Here is a 27972-nt window from a genome sequence, read left to right on the forward strand (position 1 = left end):
CTAGGGAAGTCCCTTGAATCTGTCTCAGTTTCCTCATCTGTAAATTGTCGATTATAGTAATGACACCTACCTCCCAGGGTTGTTGTTATGAGGATCAAATGACATAAGAATTGTAAAATGCCTGACAGATAAATGTTAGCTATTACTATTACCCATCATCATTATTATTAATCAGGCATATTTGTTGTGAAGATTCTTTTACCTATCAACAATGGTTTTTTTTTTCTCATTTTAGCTGGTTCACTTGTGCAAATCTTTAAAATTTGTTACTGAAATTATTTTTAAAAATCTTTTATCATTCCTTGTTTATTTGCTTACTATTTCTTTCCATAGGCATAGTTATCATAGGTCCTTCCTTCTACTAGACTTTAATTCTTATTTAATGAAATGGTCTTCTCATCTGGCTATACTACTTTGGGACTTCCCTGACTGACTTCTCCACAAAGCCCCAGGAAACTCATTTTTGGAGTGACTTCATTATCCTCTAAGATCTCATCACCATCTTCAGTCTCTGGGATTGGACAGGGTCATGAACTCCAAACCTCCTTTAAGGAAGGGTTCTTGATTTTCAGCTTCCTTTTGTGTTTTGTCTTCCTCTGTTAGATTGTGGCATTTAATAAATGTTTATTGACTAACCATTTAGGTAGAATATGCATTTGGCATTGTGGTATATGGGGTAAGATGTTTTTCTAAACTTGATTTCTTCCAAACTATTTTTAGTTTTCCAAAGAGTTCTGTTTTTTTTTTAGTACTAGGTTATTTTTTTTAATGCTTTAATAATAATTCAAATTTACATATTAGGGGAGGGTTTATTTACATTATAAATACATAAGATTTATATTTCTTTCTTTTAATTTAAAAAACCCTTACCTTCCATCTTAGATTCAACACTGTGTATTGGTTCCAAGGTAGAAGAATAGTAAGGGCTAGGCAACTAGGGTTAAGTAAGACTTGCCCAGAGAAAAGACCTAGATTTCTTGATTGAATCTGCTAATCAAAGCTATATACCAGTTTTGAACAAGTCCTTAATCAATTTGGGAAAAGTGAAATACTTCAATTATCAGATGAAAGTAGATAATGCCACATAGCTTTGGGAGCACCTCTAGGAGGCAGATTCTTAAGCCTCAGAGGGAGGTTACAGTTTCTGTCTCATATCATCTACATCACATAGAGATTGGACCCAGAGCTGATGACACATCTAACCTCAGGGTGAGAGGCTGAGAGACAGAAGTACAGGGAACTTCAGGATTCTATAAGAAAATGAGCCCTCAGAGCTTTCCCTATTGTTTCAGTCATGCCCAACTCTTGGTGACTCCATTTGAGATTTTCTTGGCACAGATACTGGAGTAGTGCACCATTTCTTTCTCCAGCTCATTTTACAGATGAAGAACTGAAGCAAACAGAGTTATGTGACTTCCTCAGGGTCACACAGCTAGAAGTAAATGTTTGAGGCCACATTTGAACTCAGGAAGATGAAGCTTCCTGATTCCAGGTCTAGCTCTCTATTCATTGCACCACCTAGTTGCTTCTACTTGCTTTAAAGAGAACTTCATGAATACTCTAAAAAGGGAGAAAAGGATTTCTAGTAAGCTCAGTCTGCCTTATGTGTATCCTACACTTGTCTCCCTACCATTGTACTCTAAGTTTGAGCCTACTTTTCCCATGAATATATATGAAGTTGTGGGAATATATACCCCAGAAAACTAAAAATAATTTGGAAGAAATAAGGTTTAGAACAATGTCTTCCATCACATACCTCAAAGCATGAAGTGTTTTTACCCCTCAAAACTTAACAGAATTGGGGGCAGTTAGATAGCTGAGTGGTTTGAGAGTCAGGTCTAGAGATGGGAGATTCTAGGTTCAAATCTGGTCTCAGACACTTCCCAGCTGTATGATCCTGGGCAAGTCACTTCACCCCCATTGCCTAGCCCTTACCACTCTTCTGCCTTAGAACAACTATACTGTAGTGATTCTAAGATGGAAGGTAAGGGTTAAAAAACAAACAAAAAAAACACAACAGAATCAAAAAAGAAATATTTTTCTTTGCCAAGTAAAGCAAACAACAGTGATACTCACAGACCACATAGAAATACTTTCACTATACAAGAAAAACAACTGCTTGATCCCATGGGTTGATGGGGATATGATTGAGGAAGTAGACTCTAAACGATCACCCTAGTGAAAATATCAATAATATGAAAATATAGGTCTCAATCAATGACAGATTTAAAACCCATTGGAATTGCTCATTGACTCCGGATGGAGAGGAAAAGAACATGAATCATGTAACAATGGAAAAATATTCTAAATTAATTAATTAAATAAATACACTTAAAAAAAAAGAAATACTTTCACTATCTTAAAGGAAATTTCCTATTAATGGGTTGTCTTATACCAGCATTTCTCCCTATGCCACATGAATAAATATCTACAATAAAAAACCTACACAAAAAAATACCAGAAAAATGCCACAAGGAAATAAATATAAATAAATCAATTTGGCTGATAACCAATTAGGAACATACCAGATAGAGGCTCATAAGAAAAAGCACTAATTGTAAGGAATGATGAACTGCTTGATTTCTATAAGAACTGGAAAGACCTCCATGACCTGATGCAGAGTGAAAATGAGCAGAACCAGGAGAACAAAGACTGCAACATCCTGGGATGATCAAATGTTATTGACTCTGCTACTAAAAGCAATGCAATGATCCAGAACAATCCTGAGAGACTTATGAGGAAGAATACTATCCACATCTGGAGAAAGAACTGTGGTGGAAAAAACGCAGAAGAAAAACATATGATTTATCATATTTATGTGGGTATAAGATTTGGGGTTTTGGTCTTAAAAGATTAACTATTACAAATATGAATGATATGGAAATAAGTTTTGAGTACTAAGACATGTATAAACCAGTAGAATTGCTTGTCAACTCTGGGAGGGGGAGCAAAGAGGGGAGGGAGAGAACATAAATCATGTAATCGTGGAAAAAATTTTTAAAAATGAAAAGAAAATGCACTAATTGCCTCCATGTTTTAAGGGTTTTACTTCTACCCTATAGGGAAGGTGCAGGAATTCCTTTTTGAGTACCTAACCTGCTAGGCTAAGATGGGATAGTGACTGCAGAAGTGTCACATATAGTTTTCTTTGATTATATTTTGAGTGTGGACATCAGATATATAACCCCTCTCCTTTTTGTGTTTGTAATGTTAAAAAAAAAAGCAAGGGAAATCAAAACAAAATTGGGACCTTTTCACTGAATGATGAAATCAAGAATGTTTTTGTTTTCTTGGATTATAAATCCTATATTAGTTTGAGGGGCTAGGTGCAAGACCAGGACATGTGATTACTATGAGTATTGGGAGATATTTCTATTTCTTCTTACTTATCATTTGCAAAGCCCTCCTATCAATGAAATACCCCAAACTAATTATGAAGGCATTTCTCATAACTCTACCAAGAATGTCATATCGTCAGCTGTTATTTTAGTTAGTAAGTCTATAATTATATATACATATATAATTAACTTAGTCAGAAGGGTATTATTTCTAAAACATTGGCTCTAATCTTTCTTTTGAAGCAGTCTTTTCAGTATCATACTGAATTTTATCATCCAAGTGATAATGTCTTTGAGTTGCTTTTTACTTTTCTTTTGGGTGGTAGGTAGGTTTGTTCTATTGGCCTCCTGGTAAAATCACACTAATTATATGTTATATTTGAATATTTATTCCTTTTAAGTTTATAAAGCTCTTTTGCATTCATTCTTTATCTGGTCATCACACAACCCTGGAAGGGAGATGAAGCAGTTACTATTCTTATCTTCTATAGGAGAAAAGAAAGTCGATCTTGCTAGATAGGTAGAACTAATAGCCTGTATAGGGAATCTGCATACAGAAAGGATTGCCTGATAAATACCATGTAATACTTGGAATTTGTTTGGAATTGAAAGGCTGGACCTAGGACCATAATCCAGGTTTTTTGACTCCAGGACAAGTACTTTATAGATGTGTAGCCCTTGGCAAAACCTTGTGACCATCCAGAGCCTTAGTTTTCTTATCTGTAAAATGGAAATAATACAGTTGTAGTAACTACTTCATGGAGGCGTTGGGAGGAAAGAACTCTGTAAACTTTAAATGGCTTATTAAATGTATGTTACTATGATTATTATCTTTCGGTATTCTGAATAGTTTTCTTTCCCTCTTGCATAGGTTAGTAATAACTTTATTTGGATAGATCACAAAGCATTTTGATTATAATTGGCTTTACTCTGTCCTTAGTGCTTTTGAGGGGAACAAATTGGTGACTATCCCCATAATGTGTACACATGAATGATTTATAACTATTCTTTTTTTTTTTTTAAACCCTTACCTTCCGTTTTGGAGTCAATACTCTGTATTGGCTCCAAGGCAGAAGAGTGGTAAGGGCTAGGCAATGGGGGTCAAGTGACTTGCCCAGGGTCACACAGCTGGGGGGACCTCCTATCTCTAGGCTTGGCTCTCAGGCCACTGAGCTACCCAGCTGCCCCCTATAACTATTCTTTCACAATTTAATTTAATTTAAATGTCTACTCTTTCAAGGGAGAGAAATGTAGTAGATACCTAGCCTTAGAAACAGGAAGACTGGAGTTCAAGATGAAATTCTAATACATACTTGCTGTGAGACTGAGCAAGTCACTTAACCATTTAGTGCTCTTCCAGGCAAATGGTGTTGCTACATTGGTAAAGGAAGTTTCCTCACCTGGGAAATCCCCAGACCAGGAAATCAGAAATCATAGGGTTGTAGGTATCACTTGTAACAGTCCAAAATGGAATGTTTAAGAGAGAATTTCTTGGAAATAAACTTACTGAGTGTCTATGGCCTGATATTTACAAATTTCTGAGAAAAGTCTTGAGACAAAGCCAGCCTTCATTTACAGTATTTACACAGGTGAAGGAAGAATTGCTATAAAATTGACATTGAAAACTTAATTCAATGGCAAAGTAAGAAGACTTGGACATCTTACTTCTTTTGACTTTCAGCTCTGCTCTAGATTTATTCTATGTCTATTTGTCCTCTGTAATTAATTTCTTTCTCTTGGTATAGTGGAGAAAAATTGGCTCTGGAATTAGAGGGCCTGAGTTCAAATCCCCACTCTCCCTTGCTGACTCTCTGTGTGACTATAGGCAATTCACTTAAACTCTGTGCTTCAGTTTCCTCATCTATAAAATGAAGAGTTGAATTAGATGGCCTCTGTAGCCTCTTCTAGTTCTAGCCATGCTCCTAGGAAAGAGGCTCACTCCCAACTTCAAAATAGCCTTAGAATGGAAAAGGATCTTGGAGGTTATCAGAATCTACACATTTCAGGAATCCCCAACATATGTTCAGGTAGTAGTGGGTACTTGAACATTTTCAGGGATAAAGGATTTACATTCCAGTTCCATTAGAAGTGGAATAGTTGGGAGTTCTTTCTAGCTTTGAAGAACAATCTACAAATTCTATAAAACTCCCATTGATCCCCCTTGTCACCAAGGATCTGCAGGCATGGCTTTCTCCATGGCAGTTTCAAGATATTTCAGGTTGGCATGAAAAATTAAATGGGAATTTTGGGGGAGTTTTTTGGAAGCCACATATGACAGGTGAAGGCCAGCAATGACACAAAGTTTATTAACATGTTTTTCTTTTAATGCCATATAGAAAATTTCTCTTTTGAAGTTAAAATAAGTAAAAAGTTAAATTTTGCAAAAACAATGTGAAAGCCAGCAGATGATACACAAAAGCTAGAAATGTTAACATTGACTTACACATTTTACAACAAGCTACTGTAAACACTTCATAAAAGAAAAGACAAAATTCAGAAAACTTCTCTGGTACAAAGGAGGGCTAAAAACCTTTACTTGAAAATTTCCAGCTCTGGGGGCCCAATGAGCCCCAAACCCTGACCTTGAGGAAGGGTTACTCACCAATAGATTTACTTTTATTTTTCATTTATTTTTCAATTTTTTAAACTCTTACCTTCCATCTTGGAATCAATACTGTGTATTGGTTCCAAAGCAGAAGAGCAGTAAGGGCTAAGCAAGGGGGTTAGGGGACTTGCTCAAGGTCACACAGCTAGGAAGTGTCTGAGGACACATTTGAACCTAGGACCTCTTGTCTTTAGGCCTGGTTCTCAATCCACTGAGCCAACCAGTTGCGACCCCCCCCCCATTTACTTTTTAATATTTAAGTAATATTTAATATTACTAATTAAGTGTCCCCCCCCCCAATAGGATTGCACTCCCACGTCTCCTTTCCAACCAAATAGTCATTTTCTTCAACCCTTCTCCTTTGTGAGGTTCTTTCCAGACCCTTCACCATCCTGGTAGCCCTCTTTGGATGAGATTGAACAGAATCAGCAATCTTCCTCAAAAGAAAGCAAGTGAAGAATAACGATTCAGTTCGTTTGCCTCAGTGTTCTGAGCTTCCTAGATGAAAGGCAGCGCTAGACGCCAGAGTTCTTTTTCTTGCTATTATTATTATCCTTCCTGTGAGTGTAACAATATATAATGGTTTAATTTTATTCAGAGACAATTAGAGCTATCTGATCCAACTCGTTTACCATCGCCACATTCCAACTGCATATGTTTTTTTGACCTCACACGCAAGTCAGCTTTTCTTGAATCCCCAGTCTGAAAAATAAACATCTATTCTGTCCACGGATAACCCCTGTGGTGTCAGGAAGGGCCAGTCTGGAGAATGCTGGCTCAGCTAGCCCGACCACCGGCTGCCGCTTTAGTTTCCTCTTTCACCTTGGATTGAAAAAAAAATAATTTTTTAAAACCCCTAAAAGTCGGTTTCTGCCAAGTTCTCAAACAATGCCTGATCCTCCAGGTCCGATCTCAGGCCACACGGGTTTCACTCTAGGCTCGAGGGCGTGGAGGAACAACAAAACGGAGGGTCAGGTGCCCTGACACTGATGGGAGTCCTCTAGGGCAAATTAATCCCTGGAACTGGGGGCGGGGACCAGAATAAGACCGGCGGGAGTCGGGGGAGAGAGGAAAGCGGAGTTTGGGAGTTGGCTCGTTGGTCGGCCGCAGCTGGACTGGCGCAGCTGGACTGCGCTCGCTCCGCGCCCCCGCGCCGGTCCGGGCACCCTTCCCCCAGACCAGAGAGCCAGCCAGCTTGGCAGCCACCCCGGGGCTTTCGAGGCGAGCCTGAGGCCCCTCCTTCCCCTTCCCTTTATCTTGGAAAGGGCGAAGCATCTGCTCTTTGGGGTTTCACTGTAGCCGGACGACTGCCTAGAGTTATCCGAGTGAGAAACAAAGCCAGCCCCGGGCAAGGAAGAGACCGAGAGATTGGGACCAGGGCGGGTGTGGAGAGGGGAAACGCACGTGTCAAGGAGGCGAGTGGGGATAGAGAGGGAGGTCGGTCGGAGTGCACAGCCACTCCCGGGCCTTCACCCCCCCTCAGAGAGCAGTTGCCCCAGGCCGAGTCAGTTTCTCACCTGCGGGGAGTAAAATGAAAGCAAGGAAGTGTGTGTGCTCTAGGGGGAGGGAGAGAGAACAGGCCAAGTAGACTGTCCTTGGGCTCTTTTTTTGGAGCGGGGCGAGACTGGGCCAGTATTCCTCCGCAGTAGGTCCACTACCCGAGGCGTGTGTGGGTGTCTTGCCTGTCGCCCGGTCCGCGGGCGCCGTGGAGGAGCGGGCAGGATGACCCCAGCCACCCCTCTTATCTCTTTGTAACCCCTTTGTTCCCCCCCCCCCCCTTCCCCCTTATCGCAGGCGCTGCCGGAGGAGCTGGGGGCCCCTACCTGCCGCCGCGGATTATCGCTTTCTCTCCACTGGACGCTCGTTTCCATGCCGGCCAGTCCTGAGACGGCCCAGGAGGAGGGGACGCGAGCCTTTGCCAGCGCAAAGGGGAGAAGTCACTGACCCCCACACTCCCGCCACCGAGACGCCCGAGCTGGCCCGCGGCATAGCTCGGCCCGGGGCTGCCTGCCTCGTTGTGCGGTCGGAGGCAGCACCATCCGGACGCGGGGTTTCCAGAGCGCGGCGGTGGCTGTCCCAGTGAGTGGTGCGCACGTGGAGAGCTGTAGTGGGTCGCGCCTAGGGCTCCGCCATGGGGGGCTCTGTCCAAGTCGTGGCGAGTCTCCTCCTGCTGCTGGTCGCGGCGGGGAGCCTCAGGGGAGCCTTGGGCTCCGGGCTCGACTTCACTGAGGACTTGCTGACCGTGTTCGGGGACAACCGGAGCCTGTCTGCGGCTCAAGTGGGTCACCTGCTGGAAGAGCTCGGCGCTGCGTCGTCAAAGACGGTCGAGAACGTGCAGCACTTGAATTTGCACTATAACCAGGTACGCGGTGGCCAGGGACCGGGACCGGGACCCGGGCTTGGGCTGCCTTCCTCTTCTTCCCCTCCCAACCTCTTCCAGCAGCGGAGGCCGGAGCGGGGCCTAACCTCTTACCCCGTGGGGCTGTTTCCTCACCCCCTGTCCAGCCAAGTGCGAGTGCAGAGTAGAAATTTGGTTGAGCAGGGAGAGCCAGCCTTTAAGATCAGCTGCAGTTGCACCCCCTAACTTTAATTTTGATTTTTTTTTAAACCAAGACCAGTTTGCCGTGAGCGTGGTGGAGTAGGTGGCAGTTTATGCCCGCCATGCAGAACGATGGGTGAAAACCTACAATATTGAACGAGGGTAACGTACTTTCGTAGTTCTCCAACAGTAACAGGACTATGGGAGTTCTCTTATCCCATGCCCACTCAAATCTTTTTCAAAAGGTAACCCGCTTATCCATTTCTTTTTTTTCTAAACCATTACTTTCTGTCTTAGTATATTATTGGTTCCAAGGCAGAAGAACGTAAGGACTAAACAACTGGGGTTAAGTGACTTGCCCAGGGTCACCAAGCTAGGAAGTGTCTGAGGTCAAATTTGAATTTAGGACCTCCCCTCTCTAAGGTCTGAATCACTATCCATTGAGCCGGCTAGTTGCCTCGAATATTCATTTCTTAGAAATCTGACTGGAACATCTCTCCTTTCCCTCAGGGATGGTGATTTTATTGATAGTGAGAACTCTTAAGACAAGGCAATTTCCTTTACATAGTATGGTGCTAGGAACATAATACCTACTAAATGCTTGTTGACTTGATTTTTCTTATGCATTTTATCCCAAGGAAGGTCTCTGTAAATTATAATCTTAGTTGCTTGGGAGCATTTCTAAGTAAAGGACTTGAACAGGGTCAGCCAGCTAGTATGAGGCTGGATTTGATCCTAGGCCTTACTGGCTTCCAAAAGCTATAGTAGAAGTTCTGGCCTTAATAGGAAGACTGACAGTAGCTGACAAAAATTGTTCACATCTAATGATTTTGTTTACTGTTTTTTGAGTACTTTGTGAGAAAGTATCACAGATGTTGTCATTTCTTGTTTACAAATGTGGAAATAAAGGCTTGATTAAGGAGGTTTTGAAGAGGAGGGGTTCTGGGTTCAAATGTGACCTCAGAGTTCCTATTTGTGTGACCAGTTGCCCAGCTATTAATATTCTTCTGCCTTAGAACTGATTCTCAAACATAAGATAAAGCTTTTTTTTTTTAAAGCATAACTACAAATAGTTAACTCTTTCCACTCCTTGGAATGACATGAGTTGGTCTTCTGTAAATTTTGAAGGAAGCAAAGTTTTCTCTTAGCTTACATTTTCTTCTAACCTTCCTTCCTTCCTCCATTTCTCCCACCCTTACTTTCTGTCTTAGTAACAATTCTAAGACAGAACGGCAAATGCTAGGCAAATGTTAAATGACTTGCCCAGGATCACACAGTTAGGAAGTGGCTGAGGTCTGATTTGAATCCAGGACCTCCCATCTTTAGACATAGTCTCTATCCACTGAGCAACCTTGATGCCCATTCCTTACTCTTTAGTCCACTGACACCAGTATCCTTCCTGTTGTTCCTCAAACAAGACACTCTATCTCCAAGTTTAGGATATTTTCATTGGCTGGCCCCCTCTTCATCTGTGTCTCCTGGTTTCCTTCAAGCCCTAGCTAAAATTCTACCTTTTACAGGAAGCCTTTCCTGATCTCTCAATTATAGCATTTTCCTCTTGATTATCTCTATTTTATTCTTCTAATATATCTTGTTTGTACATCTGTGTTTGCTTGTTGTCTCCCAGATCAGACTGTGAGCTCCTTGTGAGTAGGGACTGTTGTCTTTCTTTGAAACCCCAGGATTTAGCATATAGTAGATACTTAATAAATGTTTGACTGACAGAAAAACCTACCTCTATCTCTTTATTGGAGTTGTAGGAAAAACAAATATGTTTCATTTATATTCTACATTCTGCCAGAGATTTTAGACCTTTTTTTTCCCTGTATCCCAAAAGGGGGAAAATATGTGGAAGGTCTATAAGTAACAAATTCCTGTTTATATGCTGTTTGCCTCCCTGCTCAGAGGTCAGGTGACTCAAATGGGTAGATATGATCTAGCTACATTCCATTGATTTAGACATCTAAAGGGTCCATGGTGTCTCAGGACATCTGAAAGTTGTGGGGGGAAAAAGACTTCAAGAAAGACAGGAGTACAAACTCTCACATTTCTAGATTTAATTCAGCCTCGATAAAAAAGCCATCAGTTAAATGAACAAATTACTTATCTGAGAACTGTTTACTTAGCAACAATATTAATTTGGGATTATTGATTTTTGTAGGGAGTATGACCTAGGCAAGTCATCACTTAACCTCCCAGGGTCCTAGGCAACTCTCTGAGAATCTCAATTGTGGGAAGAGTGTTTTGGTGGAGGAAGCTTCCTCCTTGGACATTCTTTATGCCAAAGACATTATAGGACCATTCCCAATCTTATCAGCATGGAGAAGTCACTAAAGACAATTTCATTGTGTTAATAGACTTTAAATAGCACCGATTTCAGTCAGCTTCCCCTGGAGCCAAGTAAAATAAACTAAGAGTGAGCCAAGAGCTCATCGGAGTATTTGTGGGAGAACTTGGCTTTGTGGACTTGGGAAAAGCTGAAGTAGGGACCAGAACTCTTTCCCAAAGCCAGAGGTTGGTTACTTGGTTGCTTGTTAATCTTTACAAATGGTCAGGTTTCTGAATGTGGATTGTAAGGAGAAATAATGAGCTAGGTTGTATCAGACTGTAAATTATTCTCTCATGGGGAAAGAGGCTCACTTGGGAATTATATGTTCATATACATTTTAAATACAGACACAGCAACTGGGTAGGGCTTAACAAGATGCTGTTCCCATAAGGCTCTTTAATAGTTGGAGTCCATTAAAATTGGAGACAAAGAACCAACTGGCATGTTTGTGTTTTAAATTTCCCTTGTTATAGTTAATGAAGGGGAAGAGGGAACAATACCCTTCATGGAAGGAGGGGTATAGGGAAATTGGATTCCCTAAGGGAAAGCAATTGTTTTGATACTTGTCAAGCCTTTCCCTGTGGTAGAGATGGCCCAGTTGGATTTTTCTTCTTGCTTCCTCTGTAGGTAGTAGAAGGGGAGCTTTCACTCCATGAAAATATATGTTCCAAACTGTATAACATTTAAAATAAAAAAAATTTACTAAATATTTCACATTTATGTATACTTTAAAAAAATTCATTAAAAAAATTGAGCACTAAATTTTCTCCCACCCCTGGAGAAGGCACAAACTGCATCAGATTTTTAATTAAGGATACATTTAGGTTAACTAGCAGCTGCTGGTTGCATCTTAGAGTTACCAGTCTTAACTTCCCAGTTCTTCTCCTCATTTCCTATAAAATAAGTCTGTTGATTCCCCTTGCCCCCACCCCCAGGTCAATTAGAAACACTTATTAGGTATCTGCTGCTTGGCTAGGAGCTGAGGAGATACAAAATTTACATAATACTTGGGGTCTGGACCCTTGTGTAGTTCATAATCTAGATAGAGTATAAGACTGATATAGGCAATAGTCAATAAATATTTATTCTGAATTGTATCATGTATACTCAGGATTTTTTTTTTAATTTTTAAAAATTGATGACCAATTACATGGAATAATAAATTTCCACACAAGTTTTCCTAAGTTCTGTGATCGAACTTCTCTCCCACCCTCCTTTCCCTTCCCCATCCTGGTGCTGGCAGGTGATTTGTTCTGGGTCATATGTGTAATATCATGTATAATATAGTTCTGTATTGTTCATTTTTGTAAGTGTTTACTCAGGGCTTATTAACCTTGGGCGCAGTGAATTAGCTAAACCATTTTTAAAAAGGAGTATTCCAATATAATTGGTTTCCTTCATAATCATACCTATTTTATGCATTTAAGAGCATTATTGTGAGAAGGGGTCAGTACACTTCACCAGACTGCCTGGGGGGTCCACAACACACAGAAAGGTATAGTGCCTCCTCTGTGGGGAGAGCTGGAATGTGAGATAAGATAACCATCTGTCTCAGTCACTAGGTTTTTTATATTTGTTCTCTACTAGTCTCACAGGGCTATACAGCAATTTCTTCATTCCTTCCTAAGTAAGAAGAATAAACTGGAGAGTGTCTAGAGGAGGCTGTCAGAATGGTGAGGGGCCCAAAGTCCATGACCTCTGAGGATTGTCTATCTTCAAGAACTGCTTGGAGTGCAGTCTTGTGGAAAAGTGCAGACTTGTTCTATTTGACCTTGGGGAGGCTGGGCAGAGTGCAGAACTCAGAGTAATGGGTTAAAATAAAACAAGGCAAATTGGAGTCTAATATTTGAGGTGTGCCTACCCTCCCCAACTCCTAATACTTAAGGCTATTTAAAAGAAGTTGAAGCTCCCAATTATTGGAAGTCTTTGAGCATAGCCCAGATTGCCACTTGTTGGGTGAGTTAGTGTCAATGTCTAGCTATCCATTGAAATACATTTCAGTTCTTAAAAGTCTGTGATTTAGTGATTCAGACATCTCCTGGAGCAGCATTGGTGAAGTATTGATACACATACCCAGCCAGCATGGGTGGGTGGTTGGGGAGATGAGCTGCTCTGTTTCCCCTCTTCCCATCACCCTAGGACATTTTTTCCTGTCCCACCTCTCTGTCCAGTTGCTCAAAGTGAATACTTCCTCCCTCTGCTCTTAGGCAGTATGAAGTTGCAGTTTGGGCATGCGAACTTGAAAATTTTTGCCAATGCTGGCCTAGAGTCTCAATCTCAGACACCAGGGCTCTGGTTGCTAGAACATTATTTAGGAGTAAGTCCTCAGGCGCCAAGCCCAACCAGGAACTACATACATATTTCCTGTACAGGATGTCCTGAGTGGACATCAGTCATCCCCTGCCATTTTGGGATGATGGTGAATATGCTGAGTTGGCTTCCCAATCTTTTGATTAGTTATTAGCCACAGGCACTCATTCTGATTTTCCTTTCCCCCTGCTTTGATAGAAAGGACACTGATGCTTATTCTCCATTATCACAGGATGGTTGAGGGTGAGAAAGACTTGTACTTTGTCTGCCCTTTGGCTAACAAATTCCTGTCTCAGGCAAAGCCCTCATCCTCTGCTTCTACATCCCTAGCCATCTTTGCATTACTTCTCCCAAGTCCCTAATCTGCTTCGCCTTTGCCCTTACTTTATATTTTGTGGAATTCCCCACTCTCATTAATTTCTCTTCTTATTAGACCTCTTTTTACCTTCCTTCCATCTTTGTTGTAATCACAGAAACCTGGCTCCTTCCAAACAGCATCAGTGAAAATGTATTGTCCCTGCAGTTATACATTTTGTGACTTTGAAGGGTTGAAGTGCCTGATTTTTATCTTGGGGTTACTTTACCCCAAATCACTTGGAGTTGCTCATTAGATCCCTCTGTTTGAGCCTTCCATTTCCAGCATGAGTGGTATTGTTTGGATTTCAACTTCAAGTGTTCTGTCTTGCTGCAAAATTCTCTTTTCTTAGACAGTGTTAGGTGTACAAAGTTACCAGTTTTTGCATATTGCTTTAGAGAATTACACAAGGTCCAAATGTAGTGAAAACTTGTCAATGTGTAGAATAAACACAGGATTGTCAATGTGGCTAGGGTTAAGTAATTTTCGAGGTATATAACTTAAAATTGGAAAAAAACGTTTATGTTTTCAGTAGAAATCTCCATTTTATGTTTGGTGACATTGACTCCCCTTTAGTCAATATCCTATTCATTTTATAAGCCTTGTTTTGATTCCCTTGGTTTTTAGATACATTTAAAAAAAACTATTGTAAAGTAACTTACTGTGAGGAATATAATTTGTTACTTTAAGCACTTTGTAACTTTGAAAAACTATCCACATAATCTGGTTTGACTATAGAAAACACCACCTTTAGGCAATCCTGTCCACATGTTCTCTTAGTGGTATACTCTTAACTCCCCTACCTACACAGGGCCAGGAGGTGGTCCTATTTCTGTCACCTTCTCCTTTGAGACTCACTTTATCTCATCGTATCCAAGTCTTTATTACAGTTATCTATTGGTTCCCAGGTCACTCTCTGGCTATTCTCAGGATTCCATCTATATATACCCCTGCCTTGATGTGGATACTTCAGTACACATGTTGATGTGTAAAACTCTGCCCTCCTACTTCATCAACCTTTGCAACACACCAGTACTGTCTTTATTCTTTATTTTACCATCAGTCATAACTATTCAAAATCTATGAATCGTGAATTTCTGAAATTTTTCTCTAAATATAAGCTCTTGGCCTTCCATCTCTCACTGTGACTCTCACTTCCTAGCTGGATTCATTCTTCATCTGTTTTGTGACCTGCAAACATTCTGTGCCTCCCTCTTCTCCCAGTTTAGCATCCCTGTTCCAGACAAACTCATTTTCTCCTTTCAAAGTTTGATTGAGTAGTGAGCTAGTTCAGCTAACTATAGACTGGACTCCTTTGCCTTCTTCTGTGGCAGCTTATGCTTAAAAAACCCCAGCCTTGAATTACTTTCATCAATTGAATTTTCAAAATTGACTACTAGCCAACTGCTGAAAGCCTCTAGAAGTCAGAGAAAATACATAGTGTTGGACTTGAAGTTAGGAAGACCTGAGTTCATATCCTGCCTTAGTCATTTGTTAGCTATGTGAGGTTGGGTAAGAAAGAACCTCTTTTAGCTTAGTTTTCTCATTATTAAGATGGAGATAATAATCACAATAATATCTCCCACCCAGAGTTGTTGAGAGGGTCAAATGAGGTGAAATATTTGCAAATGTCTTTACAAATGCTAGCTATTATTATTGCTCTTATTATAATTTCTTTTTTCTTCTTTTTTAAACCCTTACTTTCTGTCTTAGAATCAATATTACATATCAGTTCCAAGGTAGAAGAAGTGAGGCTGGACAATGCAGGTTAAGTGACTTGCTCAGGCTCACACAGCTAGAAAGTATATGAGGCCATTTGAACCCAAGACATCCCATCTCCAGTCCTGGTTTTCAATCCACTGAACCACCTAGCTGCCCCTTATTATTTTACATTGATGAAATCCAATATAAGTTTTTATTCTCTAATTAGGTTGCTCAGTGGAAAGGGCCTTAGATTTGAAATCAGAAGACTGGAGTTCAAATCTTGCTCCAGATACCAATTGTGTGACCCTGACTGATTCATTTACTCTTTCTCAGCTTCAGCTTCCTCATTATAAGGTTTGGACTTGATAGCTTCTAAGGTTTCTTCTACCCATAATCTATGATTTTAAGAACAAAGTATTGAAATAAAAATTCTTTCCTTTTTTGGCTTTTATTTTAATAAATCAAAACTCAAGATAAAGAAATAGAAAGGAGTTTATTAAAATATATTAAGGGAACAATATGTGGATGGATATCCCCAATCACATAGGGATCAGCCTGGATTTCTGGGTGGGCCAGCTTTTTATAACAACACTTTCCAATGAGTTAGACAAATTTTAAGATTTATCTTTAGCAAAAGAAGTGTGCCCATGCATCTCAGTTCCTCCCATAATACATGACCCTTTGCACAGTTGGGACTGTTAAGGTTTTAGATGTGACACTTCACATATGGGTGGCCTTTGAGACAGATTGTGTGATGCTCCCTAAACACTGATTACCCAGGAGGGCTGGGAATACAATGGGTCAGAGTCAAGATAGTTTTTAAATTTTGCCTTAAACTTTCTCTAATTTTTAAAAATTACATATAAAAACCATTTTAAACAGTTTTTTTTTACATTTTGTGATTCAGATTTTCACTCTCCCTCCTTCCTCTTCCTATCTCCCTCAAAGGTGGTAAATAGTGTGATATAGGTTATACCAGTGCTTTCATGCAATATGTATTTCCTTATTCCCCATGTTGTTCTGAAGACAGTATAAGAAAAAACTCATGAAGGAAATGAAGTGTGTAAGAATATAAATATTAGGGTTTTGACTAAATATGAGAATTCTAAAAGTAATATTGTAGTTGTCGATTTAAAGATATTATAACTTAAGTCAAATATTACTTTTAGAAGTTTATTTACAAAGAGGTAGAGTGAAAATGGAAAAATGTAGCTGAAGAGATAGATTTTAACAAGCCTACTAGCCCATTCTCTGGTGAAGCTCAGCCTCACGGTGGCTTCCCCATGTCTGGTGGTGTCTTCAACTAGAATTCCATCAACACAGCCTCCTCTAAAGCTAAGGCTGGAATCTCTGGAACCAGTCTCTCCAGAAGCCAAGAAAGGAAGTCCAGCTACTCACCCATCCAAGATGAACACCAAAGGAAAAGACTGAAAGTTAAGTCCCAAGGCAAAATCCTCCAAAAGTGAAGTCCCAAGGAGAAGATACAGGAGCAGTTCTCCAAGAAGCAGTTCAAGAGCCAAAGTCCCAAGTCAAGGTGGAGGTTCAAGACAAAGATCCCCTGGACAGGAAGTTCATGACTTTTTATAGTCATTTTCCCACATCACTTCCTGTTCCTTTCTCCACTTTACAGGAATTAATTGCAGTCTTTCAATTTGACTAGCACTGCCCAAGGGGTTTGGGAAGTGGCCTCTGGAGTTGTCACCCACTTTAGCAAGTGACTTGCAAATTCTCTTACTTAGTGTTAAGTAGGGATGTTTAAGTTTTTGATTGATTAACTTAAAAATTGCTGATTGATAGACAAATTAAATTTGTTTCACTCTTCACAAACCCTCCTGTGATTCTTTGGGAGACTGGTCTCCGCAATGGATCATTTAACATAACCAGCTTCTTACTCTAAAGATCTAGATAAAGGTGCATACAATATTGTACTTTCTAAGAGGAAACTACAGTAGTTAGAGATAAGAGGGAAATAGAAAAGAGAGAGCAAAACCAGTGTTTGCTAGGTGCATTGACAAAGTCAATTAATGGACAGTCCCCTTTGGCATAAGAATTTACATTCAGAATAAATGTGTTCAACCCCCTTCAGTTCAATCAGTTATATCCCAAAGTTCATTCTGGATCTTCTGATGCAGTATAGTTTTCTTTATGGCACTTTTCCCAAACAGTTCATTTTCTTGATTTGAGAAATTAGTGAGCTTATTTTCCTGAAATTTTTCTCAAAGAATTTTAAATCTTGAATTTTATGAAAATTATAGAAGTGGAAGATGACATGCTTTTATCTGTGCTCAGACTCCAACAGTTCCTTCTTGGACTGTGGTTAGTATTTTTTATCATGAGCCCCTTGGGGTTATCTTGGGACCTTGTTTTGCTGATAATAGTTTAGTCCTTTGAGGTTGATTAGTGTACAGTATTTTTGTTACTGTATCCACTGTTGTTGTTTACTTTGCCTCAGTTCATATAAGTCTTTCCAGGTTTTTCAGAACTCATCTTGCTTGCCATTTCTTATGACACAATAGTATTCCATTACAACCACATACCACAACTTGTTCAGCCATTCCCAACTGATGAGTGTCTCTTCAGTTTTCAGTTCTTTGCCACCACAAAAAGAGCCACTGAAAATATTTTTGTAAAAGTAGGTCCTTTCCCCCCATTTATGATCTCTTTGGGATTTGGACTCAGTGGTGGTATTGCTTGGTCAAAGGATTTGAAAGTTTCTTGGCCTTTTGAATGTAATTCCATATTGTCCTCCAGAATGGTTGTATCAGTTCTACCAGTAGTATATTAATATCCCAATTTTCCCACAAGATGTTTTTTCAGTAGAGGTCCTCACTGCTGCATGATAATACTTTTTATACTCGGATCAATTCTATGGAATTCTTAGAAATGTCTATTTCAAACTTGGTCTTCCTTTCTAAAGCCTTTTGTAGCACTCCTTGCCCCTTGCCTTTTACTTTATTGAGAATGCAGAGTACATCCAATTATATATTCTCTGTTCCTTCCTATACTGTATCTTAAAACCTTTCTATCTAACTTCTGATTTGTTCCAGTCTCTGAGAAAGACATGGTCCTTCCCTTTTGCCCAAGGCTAAGCCCTTTCCTTGTATCTTTGATCTGATCTCTTTCAGGAACTGATCCTCTCAGTCTTCTTTTCTGTTCTCTCGTCTTTAATCTACAATTTCTCCTTATTTCCTGGCTCCTCTGTTGCTTACAAGCCTACTTAGACCTACCCTATCTTTAGAATCAATCAAATATTACTTGAATCTGTTATTTATTCAATCTATCGAGTATCTCTCCTAAATATATTCTCATTGTATATTTGTATTTTCTCTAACCCTTGGTTTCTGATCCAACCATTTAACTGAGTCTATTCTCATAAGGGTTAAGAAATGTTGTGATTGTTTATTTTTTTTAACACATATATACTAATTATTGGTTTCAAGACAGAAGAGTGGCAAGATCTAGGCAATGAGGGTTAAGTGACTTGTGCAGGGTCATAAAGCTAAGAAGTATCTAAGGTCAGATTTGAATTCAGGACCTTCCATCTCTAGTCCTATCTTTCAGGTGACTGAATCACCTACCTGCCTCCTTCTTTGTCTTTTTTGGTAACATTGTCTCCATTTGGTTCTCCCTGTCTGTTTCTTTAATGATCTTTTTTGGATCTGCTAATGCCCGACTCTAAGAATAGTGTCTTCCTAGCATTAAACTCTCTTCTTTTTATACTTTCTCTTAGTGATTTTTATTAACTATCACAGGCCCCATTACTAGCTCTATTGGACCTGATCACTCCAAAATTTGTATATCAATCCCTGTCTAGGATTCTGGAAGGGTGGATCAGGCTATAGCAGTGATGGACAACCTTTTGAGCTTGGTGTGTCAGAATTTGCCAAAAAACTGAGTAACTCAGGTAGTGTGCCACTTCAAGAAAAAAATCATAATTTCACTATATTTCTAGTTTAAATAACAAAAATGTATAATTGTAATATAGTAGTAGTCTCTCGGTAACCGAGGATGACGATTGTCTTTGTGCATTTTCATCTATGATAGATGAGTGCACAAAGACACTTGTGTGTGAAGGAGATTTAAGTGGAAAAGTCGAGGCACAGAGACAGTCCCACTCTCTCGGCATTGGAAGCCTGGGTCCAGTGGCACGAAAAGTCGTTACACCTGGAGACTTCCTCAGCTGCATTGGATGGCCCTGTTGTCTTTTGTGCTCCAACATGCCCGAAGCACTCCACAGTGCTTTGCTGCATTGCCATCTCAACCGTTGAACCTTCTCATTGGTTTCTTCCATCTGTTAGGTCGAAGCAGTCTTCATATGCTGGGTGAGCAAAGCCCTGGTTCACCAGGGGTTGATGACCCGATGGCTACCCTCACAAGGTTTGGCCGGCCTGTTGAAGCCATTGCCCGAGGTGTGGCTGCTGCCACATGCTAGCAGCTTCTGGGAGCCACAAGTGAGAGCTGGGTGTCAGGTGAGGGTCAGTGGCTGGAGAGCTGCCCTAGAAGGGCATGACAAGCCCTCCATACCAGAGATACTACCCCTCCCTGAGTACCCCATACACCCCAATTGTAATATATAGCTGTATTTAATAAACCAAAAACGAATTATTTAACTTACCTGCTTAGTGACTTCTTTGTTCATCTGTCAGTTGGTTTTTTTTGTTGGTCTTGATATTATTTAACTTGTATGGGGTGTCATGAACTAAGACAAGTGAGGGGGAGGGGGAATTCTTTAACTAACATGCCTATTAGTGACTTTTTTTGTTGCTGTATTTCATTGTCTAAATCTTCAATTGAAGGTTGGTATTTTTGTACACTTCAAGCCCAAGCAAGCGCTACTAATTTCATCTGTCAATCTGTTTCTTTTGTTGGTTTTGATATTATTTAATGCTGAGAATAAGGTCTCACAAAAGTATGTAGAAGAAAAAATTGCGAATAAAGCCATTGCTATATTTTTCAGGGTGCTAAAAGTGTCTGGTAATTGGTTCCAGACACTCCTTCTTTGCACATGGGCCAGAGCCCCACCCAGTCTTCCAATGACCCGGCCCCACCCCTCCCTATTCCTCCCCATCCAACTGGCCTGGGGGTTATGCAAGAGCAGTGGCTGCCAGCTGCCAGCCTGCATGCCCATGCGTGCTCTTTCTGCACCTGTGCTCCTCCTCCCCACCCCTGCGAGAGCCCCCTGCCCCCCAGCTGCCTGGTGTAAGCTGCTTGCCACTTGCCCCCCACTCCCTCATGGAGCAGCCCCTCCCGGCCTCCCAGGCTTTGCTGGGTCATGGTTGTGGCTGTGGACTCTCAGCTCCCTGGGCAGCTCCTGGGCCCTGAGGTGCACTGAGGCCACATGTCATTGAAAATGTCTATGTGTGCCAGCAGTGACACGAGTGTCATAGGTTTGCCATCATGGGGTTAGAGACTGGTTCTGGAGTATCCCGACCCTATTGTAGATAGTCATGGGGTAGGAAGGACCTTCAGGGTGTTTGTCTTTAGCTTATATTTCATAATCTCCCATACTTTTCTTCCTTTGCCATGTTTGGAGATGGAGGCTGCTGCCTTAGGCTTCACCTGTAGTTGCAGCTCCTTTTTATACATCTCTCTCCCTCCTCTCCCACAGTGAGATTCTAATCCCTAGTCTCTGTTCTGAACTCTCTTGTCTCTATCTTTCCTAAAATTTAGCAATCCAACTCATTGGGTACCATGATCATTTTGATGGATGATGATTTTAAAATCTCTATGACCATCCCTATTTTTTTAGTTTCATCTTCTTACTACTTGTTATTTATGCCCTGGCTAGTCCAGAAGCTCCTGGAGGGAGAAAGGGATGTTTGAAGGACATGAAATGTGGGGAGGATACAGCACTATTCTTCATCTACCTCTCATGCCTCCATTATTACCATTCTTATCCATAAGCAGGCACAATCATAGGATGTGATGATGACTGGTAAGGCTTAGTCATAGGCAGGGAGGAGGAGTCAATGCAGATCAACACATTGGCCATGGCCACCGATGTTAGATACCCAGAGACATCTGCTAGGGGAGGTGTGTTTCAGAGTCCATTGAAGGAGGTGTGTTTCAGAGTCCATTGAAGTGGAGATCTGTTGCCTTTGTTTTGACAAATTATAACTAGTTAAGTTTTATATTTTACTCCCTGTTTTGACTTTGAATTAAGAAGTCTTTGCTATTTATGTGTAGTAGGTTTCTAAAATGAAATTTCAAATCCTAGAAAACAGGAATTTGTAACCTGACTTGATTTTCTTTCTATCTGGTTAAACAAAAAGACCCATTGGTTAAGTTATCCTTTCTCTTCAGTATTCCTCAGAAAGAGAGGCAATGTGGTTAGCCTTGAAGCTGAATGGTCCTGGGTTCTAGTTCTACCTTTGATATCTGTTGGTTGGGTGAATTCGCCCTAGCAAAGCCTTTACCATCTATCTCAGTGCTCTTGGAAGGCCACTTTAGATATAAATCACAGAGAAGATGCCAATTTGGATTGGTTAAAGGTGTTACCTTCCCTGAACCTACCAGTGAAAACACAGATCTAGTACCTAGTACTTATCTTCAGGAAAGGCAGAACTACAATTTTCTCCTTTTAGCCTCTAAATTTTGAGGCTTCTGCCCTGGACAGGTATTTAACCAAGCAGTCTCTTAGCTTGTTTCTCACCTTCATTCTAGAAGAGCTGTTCCCAAATATCTTGTCTTTCTCAGTCAGACATTGGCAAATTGATAAAATAATAATTGCTAGCATTTATGTAGTGCTTTAGGATTTACAGAGGACTTAAACCTTAATTTGATCCTTGAAACAACCTTGAGAGGTAAGTGCCCTTATTATCTCCATTTTACAGATGAGGAAACAGAGGCAGACAGAAGTTAAGTGACCTGCTTAGGGTTAACACTACTAGTAAGTGTCAAAATCAGAATCTGGGTACAAGTCTTTCTGAATCTGGGTCCAGCTCTCTATCTTTTGTTCTCTCTAGCTCCCTCCCATGCTTCCTTTTTGACAGGGCAGCATCTGGTTTTTATGTTTAGTAAGGAGATAAATGCAGAAAATATCAGGAAAGGCTGGAAAGAGGAATCTTATTAGGAAAGAGTTACAGCTGAGATAGCAGCAATCTTGGGCTAAACCCAGATAACAGGATATATATTTTTCTTTTCTCAGGAGTTTTGGAGAATAGCATCTAGGTGGAAGTAGTTACTGTGCTTTCTGTAGGCACATTCCTGGTTATAGCTACTTTATAAGACATTGCTATAGGGAATGTGGTTGTTTTGGGAGGTGGGGAATGAAGGTTGGTAAGAGATTAACAGAATTGTTTCCACATCTTTAAGATCCTTGATTGAGGGGGCAGTATGGGATCTTGGAACGTCCACTGGACTAGGGACCAGGAGCCCTTTTAAGTCTTGATAATTACAAGTTAGTTTTGGACCCTGGGTCAGACTACTTCACATTTGTGTGTCTAAGTCTTTTCACTTGTAAATGAGGGCACTAGACTTGAAGGTCACATCCACCCTCACAGTCTGGTAGACTAGATTTCTTTGTTAAATACAATTTGTATTATGTGGTTTGATTTTTAAAATGTAAAACAGGCATGCTTTGGAACCTTCTGTGCTAGCAAGAACCATTTTCTCTTTGAGAAGAAGGAATACAGACAGCAATTAGAAACTAGGGCTAAAGTTGAGAAGGAGTTCTGCTCCCTGGGGAAAGGTAAAGCAACTGCAATGAGAGACTCTTAAGGCATTAGGAGAATAAGAGTTTGTAAGTTTGACACCATCCAGAATGGGCTCTGCTCAAGTGACTTTGCAAATGCCTCAGAGCAAACATTTAACATTGGGATCACTTACAACTCAACTGTTTTAGAAACAAGAGGTTTAGAAACAATGAGGCTCCCTCTAGACCCAGAGCAATATGAGAAAGTGCTGTAAGTTGGCTTCAGATAGTTTTACTATTTTAAATTACAGATAATTGTAGGCCCACTTTTCATCCACCCGGGAGTAGTTCACATTTTCCCCAAGTGATCCTCAAATACCTGTTTCAGGAGCCAAGTGAATTTAAGACTTAAGGGTCTTAAGGTTTTATTTTTTCCTCTTGAAAAGAAATGTACTAGGTTTTTGTGGGTTGGATTGGTTGAGATCAAGAGCAGGGAGAAGTTTGTGGAAGGGAACTTTGTTTTATAGCAATAATAGCAGTAGTAATAATAATGATGATAATAATCGCCAACATTTTTATAGACATTTTTTTGTTTGCAGAGTGCCTTACTAGTATTTTCACACCCAGTCCTTCCAACTGGTTTCTCTGTCCCTTATAAAGTCCCAATCATGGATTTTACTAAGGGAGAACCCAAAGCAAAGGGAATAAAGGCTATAGCCAAGCACTCAAGTCCTATAGTTTCATCATAGTGACACTTTACAAATGAGAATGAGAGTAGGACATGGATTCTTCACTTTATTTTTTCCATGAATTTTTCTCTAGTGTAAGCTACATGTGCATTCTTTCACAACATGAAGAACCTGGAAATATGTACTGTATAATAATATACAACATCTATCATGTTACCTGCTGTTTTGGGGAAGGGAGAGGACACGGATTGCAAAAATCAGAAAACAATTATTGAAAATTTTATCAATGTGTAATCTAGAAAAAAAAATTTAAAAAGAGTAGAGCATAGTGGTATACAAATTGTAGGCTCATATTGATGGATTGATTGAGCTCAGGAGTTCTAATATGATTATTTCAGGTTAGGGATGTCTATGGGACATCCAGGTAGAGATTGGGATAGGTATTAGACCGGTGATATCATTGGCATAGAAGGAACCTCTGGCATAGGAAGTTTCCTCTACTGATTCAGGCCAGTACCTCTTCTGCTATTTATGGCCTTAGAGAGTTGCCTCCAGCACTGAGATTTACCAGTGATCAACAACTGGCATGCTTTAGAGATGAGACTTGATCCCAAATATACCCAGCCTGCTTTCCATCCACTGATCAGGGTTGCTTCTTAATCCTGGTGGAGCTATCCAGCAGAAAACTAAGGCATTTGGAACTGGAGCTTAGAGGACAGATTAAAGCTAGATATATGGATTTGGGGCTCATTTTCATGGAGGTAATAATTGAATCTATGAGAGTAGAAGAGATCCCTAGTGGAGACAGTGTAAAGTAAGAACAGAATTTAGGAACAATCCCCCATTTAGGGGGCAGGAAGATGGGGATGAAACTATAAAAGAGACCAAGAAGGAGTGATTTTAGAGGTAAGGAAGCATAGAACTATAAGAAAATGGTGTCATAAAAGCAAAGAAGGAAGAGAGTGGATCCAGACGGACGTTTGCCCATTGTGCTTAATTCTGCAGAAAGGTCAAGGATTGTTCTCTAAGGATTCAGACTTAGACTTTTCCCATGGCACCCAGCATTCCACATTAGAACCTTTTTGATAATTAGTATTATCTTGATACTTCAAATACCTATGCTTTATTTTGACTCATGTAGGTACTTTCTTTATCGATGCAGATTGCAATCCCACTACTTTAGTAGATTGTTTAAAAGAATGGGGCTCGGTAGCACATTGGATAGAGCATCAGGCCTGGATTCAGGAGGACCTAGGTTCAAAGAAGTTCTGCTTCCTAACTGTGTGACTCTGGGGAAAGTCATTTAACCCCAACCCCAATTGCCTAGTCCTTGCCATTCTTCTGTCTTAGAACCAATACTGAAACAGAAGGTGGTTTAAAAATATAATGATAAGATCATCACCATCATCTAGTGACTGATTTTTGGGTGCTGAGCTTTTTCAGACATGGGCAGACTGACCTTCAGGTGACACATAGCTGATCAGATTGTTAGCTTTTCGTGTTAAAAATCACCACTCCTTCATTGTTTTTAGAGATAATCCTATTGTTTCAGATGTCAAGGATAAACAATCTTTGCCATAGAGTTGAACATATTCCAAAGGAAGCAGGTAACATTGAGGAAGCAAAATCAGGTGGCTTCCTACTTTCTCTCATGGCAGCCTGGTGTGGAAGAGAATTTACATGAATGTAAGATAGAAAGCTGAGGACAGAAGAGCTGTCAATCAAAAGGTAACATTCCATTTGGAATGGTCCCAGAAAAAACAGCTGGAGCCAAGCCAGCAGCTGAACTAGGCTGAACTTACTTCTGACCTAGGCAGTGAGAGACCTTTTTGGCTTCTGACTGAGTGGTGAAGAAGCTGGGGTTTCTGGGTTTTGGACTAAATTTTAGCTGTTTGTGGCTGATGGTGAAGACCCCGAAGCTTTTTCTGACTGACTGATATTTGTCTGTCTGGTTAAAAGAAGAAAGAAGAAAAATATTTGTCCTCCAAACTCTCTGTCCATGCTAGTGACAGAACTACTATTTCCCCAATATCATCCAAACTAAGGCTCCTTGTATAGTCTAGGGAATACCCCATCCCTCTTACCTAATCCTCCATCCTTTCCTGTCTTCCTCAAATAAACCCCTTACTTGAGAAATCAAGAGGAAAGAGTATCTTCTCTAAATCTCATAATTCACACTGAGTGACTTAAAGAAGAAGGGGGAGGGAGAAGGAGGAAACTGGGAGGTGAAGGGTGGAGGGTAGGAAAAAACCCTGGTCCATTAGCCATCTAGCATTGATCAATAGACACCCTCACAAGTATCTCTATCTCTATTATCTCCTTTATTACACTGGGGGATAGCACTTTGATGATTCTAGGAAAGGATCATAGAATAAACAATAATGAAAACCATTTTGACTCTGGGAATCCCAAGGAACAGGGCTTGTTTTACAACTCTGGTAAATGATTTGAATATTGTTAGCACTAGAATTCCTAGAACTGTTTTCACCTGTTATCCTGTAATCACAAATCTCCTTCTCTGAACAATTTCTAATAAATCAGGCAAGATGAGTATTCTGGAGTGGGCTGAGTTACAGCAAAATTTGTTCCAATTATTTTAGCCTTCCCTGTTTTTATCTTAATTAGGATGTCTTTTTAGACTTCCTACTTTTCACACATTACAATTGCTTGTTCTTCCTTGTGAATTCAACTAACAATATTGAATTGGAGTCTGAGGAGGAGGGTTCAAATCCTGGTCCTGCTATATATATCCAAGTGACACTGGCCAAGTAATTTTTTTCTATATGCAACATTTTATCTTCTGTCTCCATATTACTTTGTGTTCCACCCCCATTGGCCCATACTTGGTGTCCAGCAAGTGGTGGAAGTTACAAGGACTAATATTCTTTTTAAAAAACTTTATTTAATTGATTAATTTAGAGCATTTTTCCAGGATTACAAAAATCATGTTCTTCCCCCCCCCCCCATACCCTCCCATATCTGATGCACAGTTCCACTGGGTTTTACATGTGCCATTGGTCAAGACCTATTTCCATATTGATATTTGCACTAGGGTGATCATTTAGTGTTTATAACCCCAATCATACCCCTATTGACACTTGTAGTCAAGCAATTGTTTTTTTTCTGTTTCTACTCCTACAGTTCTTGCTCAGAATGTGGATAGTGTTCTTTCTCATAAGTCCCTCAGAATTATCCTGGATCATTGCATTGCTGCTAGTAGAGAAGTCCATTACATTCAGTTGTGCCACAGTGTATTACAGTCCCCATGGAATTCCTCCACTTTATTATTCCTTTGAGCACAATAGTATTCCATCACCAACATATACCACAATTTGTTCAGCCATTCCCCAATTGAAGGGCATTCCCTCATTGTCTATTTTTTTTGCCACCACAAAGACCGCAGCTATGAATATTCTTGTACAAGAAGGACTAGTATTCTTTTTTTTTTTTTTTTATAAACCCTTACCTTCTGTCTTGGAGTCAATACTGTGTATTGACTCCAAGGCAGAAGAGTGGTAAGGGCTAGGCAATGGGAGTCAAGTGATTTGCCCAGGGTCACACAGCTGGGAAATGTCTGAGGCCAGATTTGAACCACAAGCAAGGAACTGTGTACAAATGAGTTTTTTTTTATTTTTTTTAAAAAAAATTTAAACCCTTACCTTCCATCTTGGAATCAATACTGTGTATTGCCTCCAAGGCAGAAGAGTGGTAAGGGCTAGGCAATGGGAGTTAGGTGACTTGCCCAGGGTCACACAGCTAGGAAATATCTGAGACCAGATTTGAACCTAGGACCTCCCATTTCTAGGTCTGGCTCTCTATCCCAGCTGTCCCCACAAACAAGTTCTATAGAGGACATAATTCAGAGAAGGAAACCACTAGTGGTCAGGAAAGACTTCCCCTTAGGTGGGCCTTAAAGAAATCTAGGGAAGGCAGAAGATGGAGCTGAGGAGAGAGGCTTGGGGAACAACCAGAGAAAGTGCCCAGAGGTGAGAGATGAAGTTTCTTATTCATGGAAAAGCATGTAGGCCAGTGACAGGACAATGCTTTGAATATAATAGGGTCTCAGTACACATTTGTTGAGTCAAATTTAGTTTCTAATGGATCTCATTGCATATTGGAATAGAACTCCAGAAACTAGTGTTGGTGATCTTTGAATGCAGATAATTATTCATTTATTGGTTAATTTGGAGGACTGAAGAGACTACTGAACTTATAGTCCTAAAGCCTAAGTTCAAATTCTGCCTCTTTTTATTATTCAGTGATCATAAGCAAGTTATTTAATCTCTTTAGGCTTCTATGGCGACCATTGATTTATGAACTGCCAATTCCAAAGCTTCTACTTAGTCCTTATTCTTCCAAATCTTTCATAGCATTTGATAACATGGGCGAAATTCTCTTCCCTTTGTCTATATCCTACCTATAGCTTTATCTTGGTTCTCTTCTCTGGCAACTCATTCTTCTTTGCATGAA

General features: G+C 40.3%; 1 protein-coding gene and 1 long non-coding RNA gene across 3 annotated transcripts in view; one reads left to right on the forward strand and one right to left on the reverse strand.

The window, feature by feature from the left end:
- Nucleotides 1-7901, reverse strand: part of LOC103094899 (uncharacterized) — a 29200-nt gene extending 21299 nt beyond the window's left edge. For both annotated transcript variants that reach the window (XR_008912999.1, XR_008912998.1), the window contains exon 1: nt 7767-7901. This is a non-coding gene — a long non-coding RNA (uncharacterized LOC103094899). The remainder of the gene's footprint in view (nt 1-7766) is intronic.
- A 173-nt stretch (nt 7902-8074) lies between these two features.
- The window catches only part of SLC39A8 (solute carrier family 39 member 8), a 74400-nt gene continuing 54502 nt past the window's right edge, over nt 8075-27972 (forward strand). The window contains exon 1 of the mRNA XM_001368839.4: nt 8075-8305. Coding sequence (XP_001368876.1) covers nt 8075-8305 — 231 coding nt within the window. The remainder of the gene's footprint in view (nt 8306-27972) is intronic.

The sequence above is a fragment of the Monodelphis domestica genome, chromosome 6 (assembly GCF_027887165.1).
Source record: "Monodelphis domestica isolate mMonDom1 chromosome 6, mMonDom1.pri, whole genome shotgun sequence".
NCBI lineage: Eukaryota > Metazoa > Chordata > Mammalia > Didelphimorphia > Didelphidae > Monodelphis > Monodelphis domestica.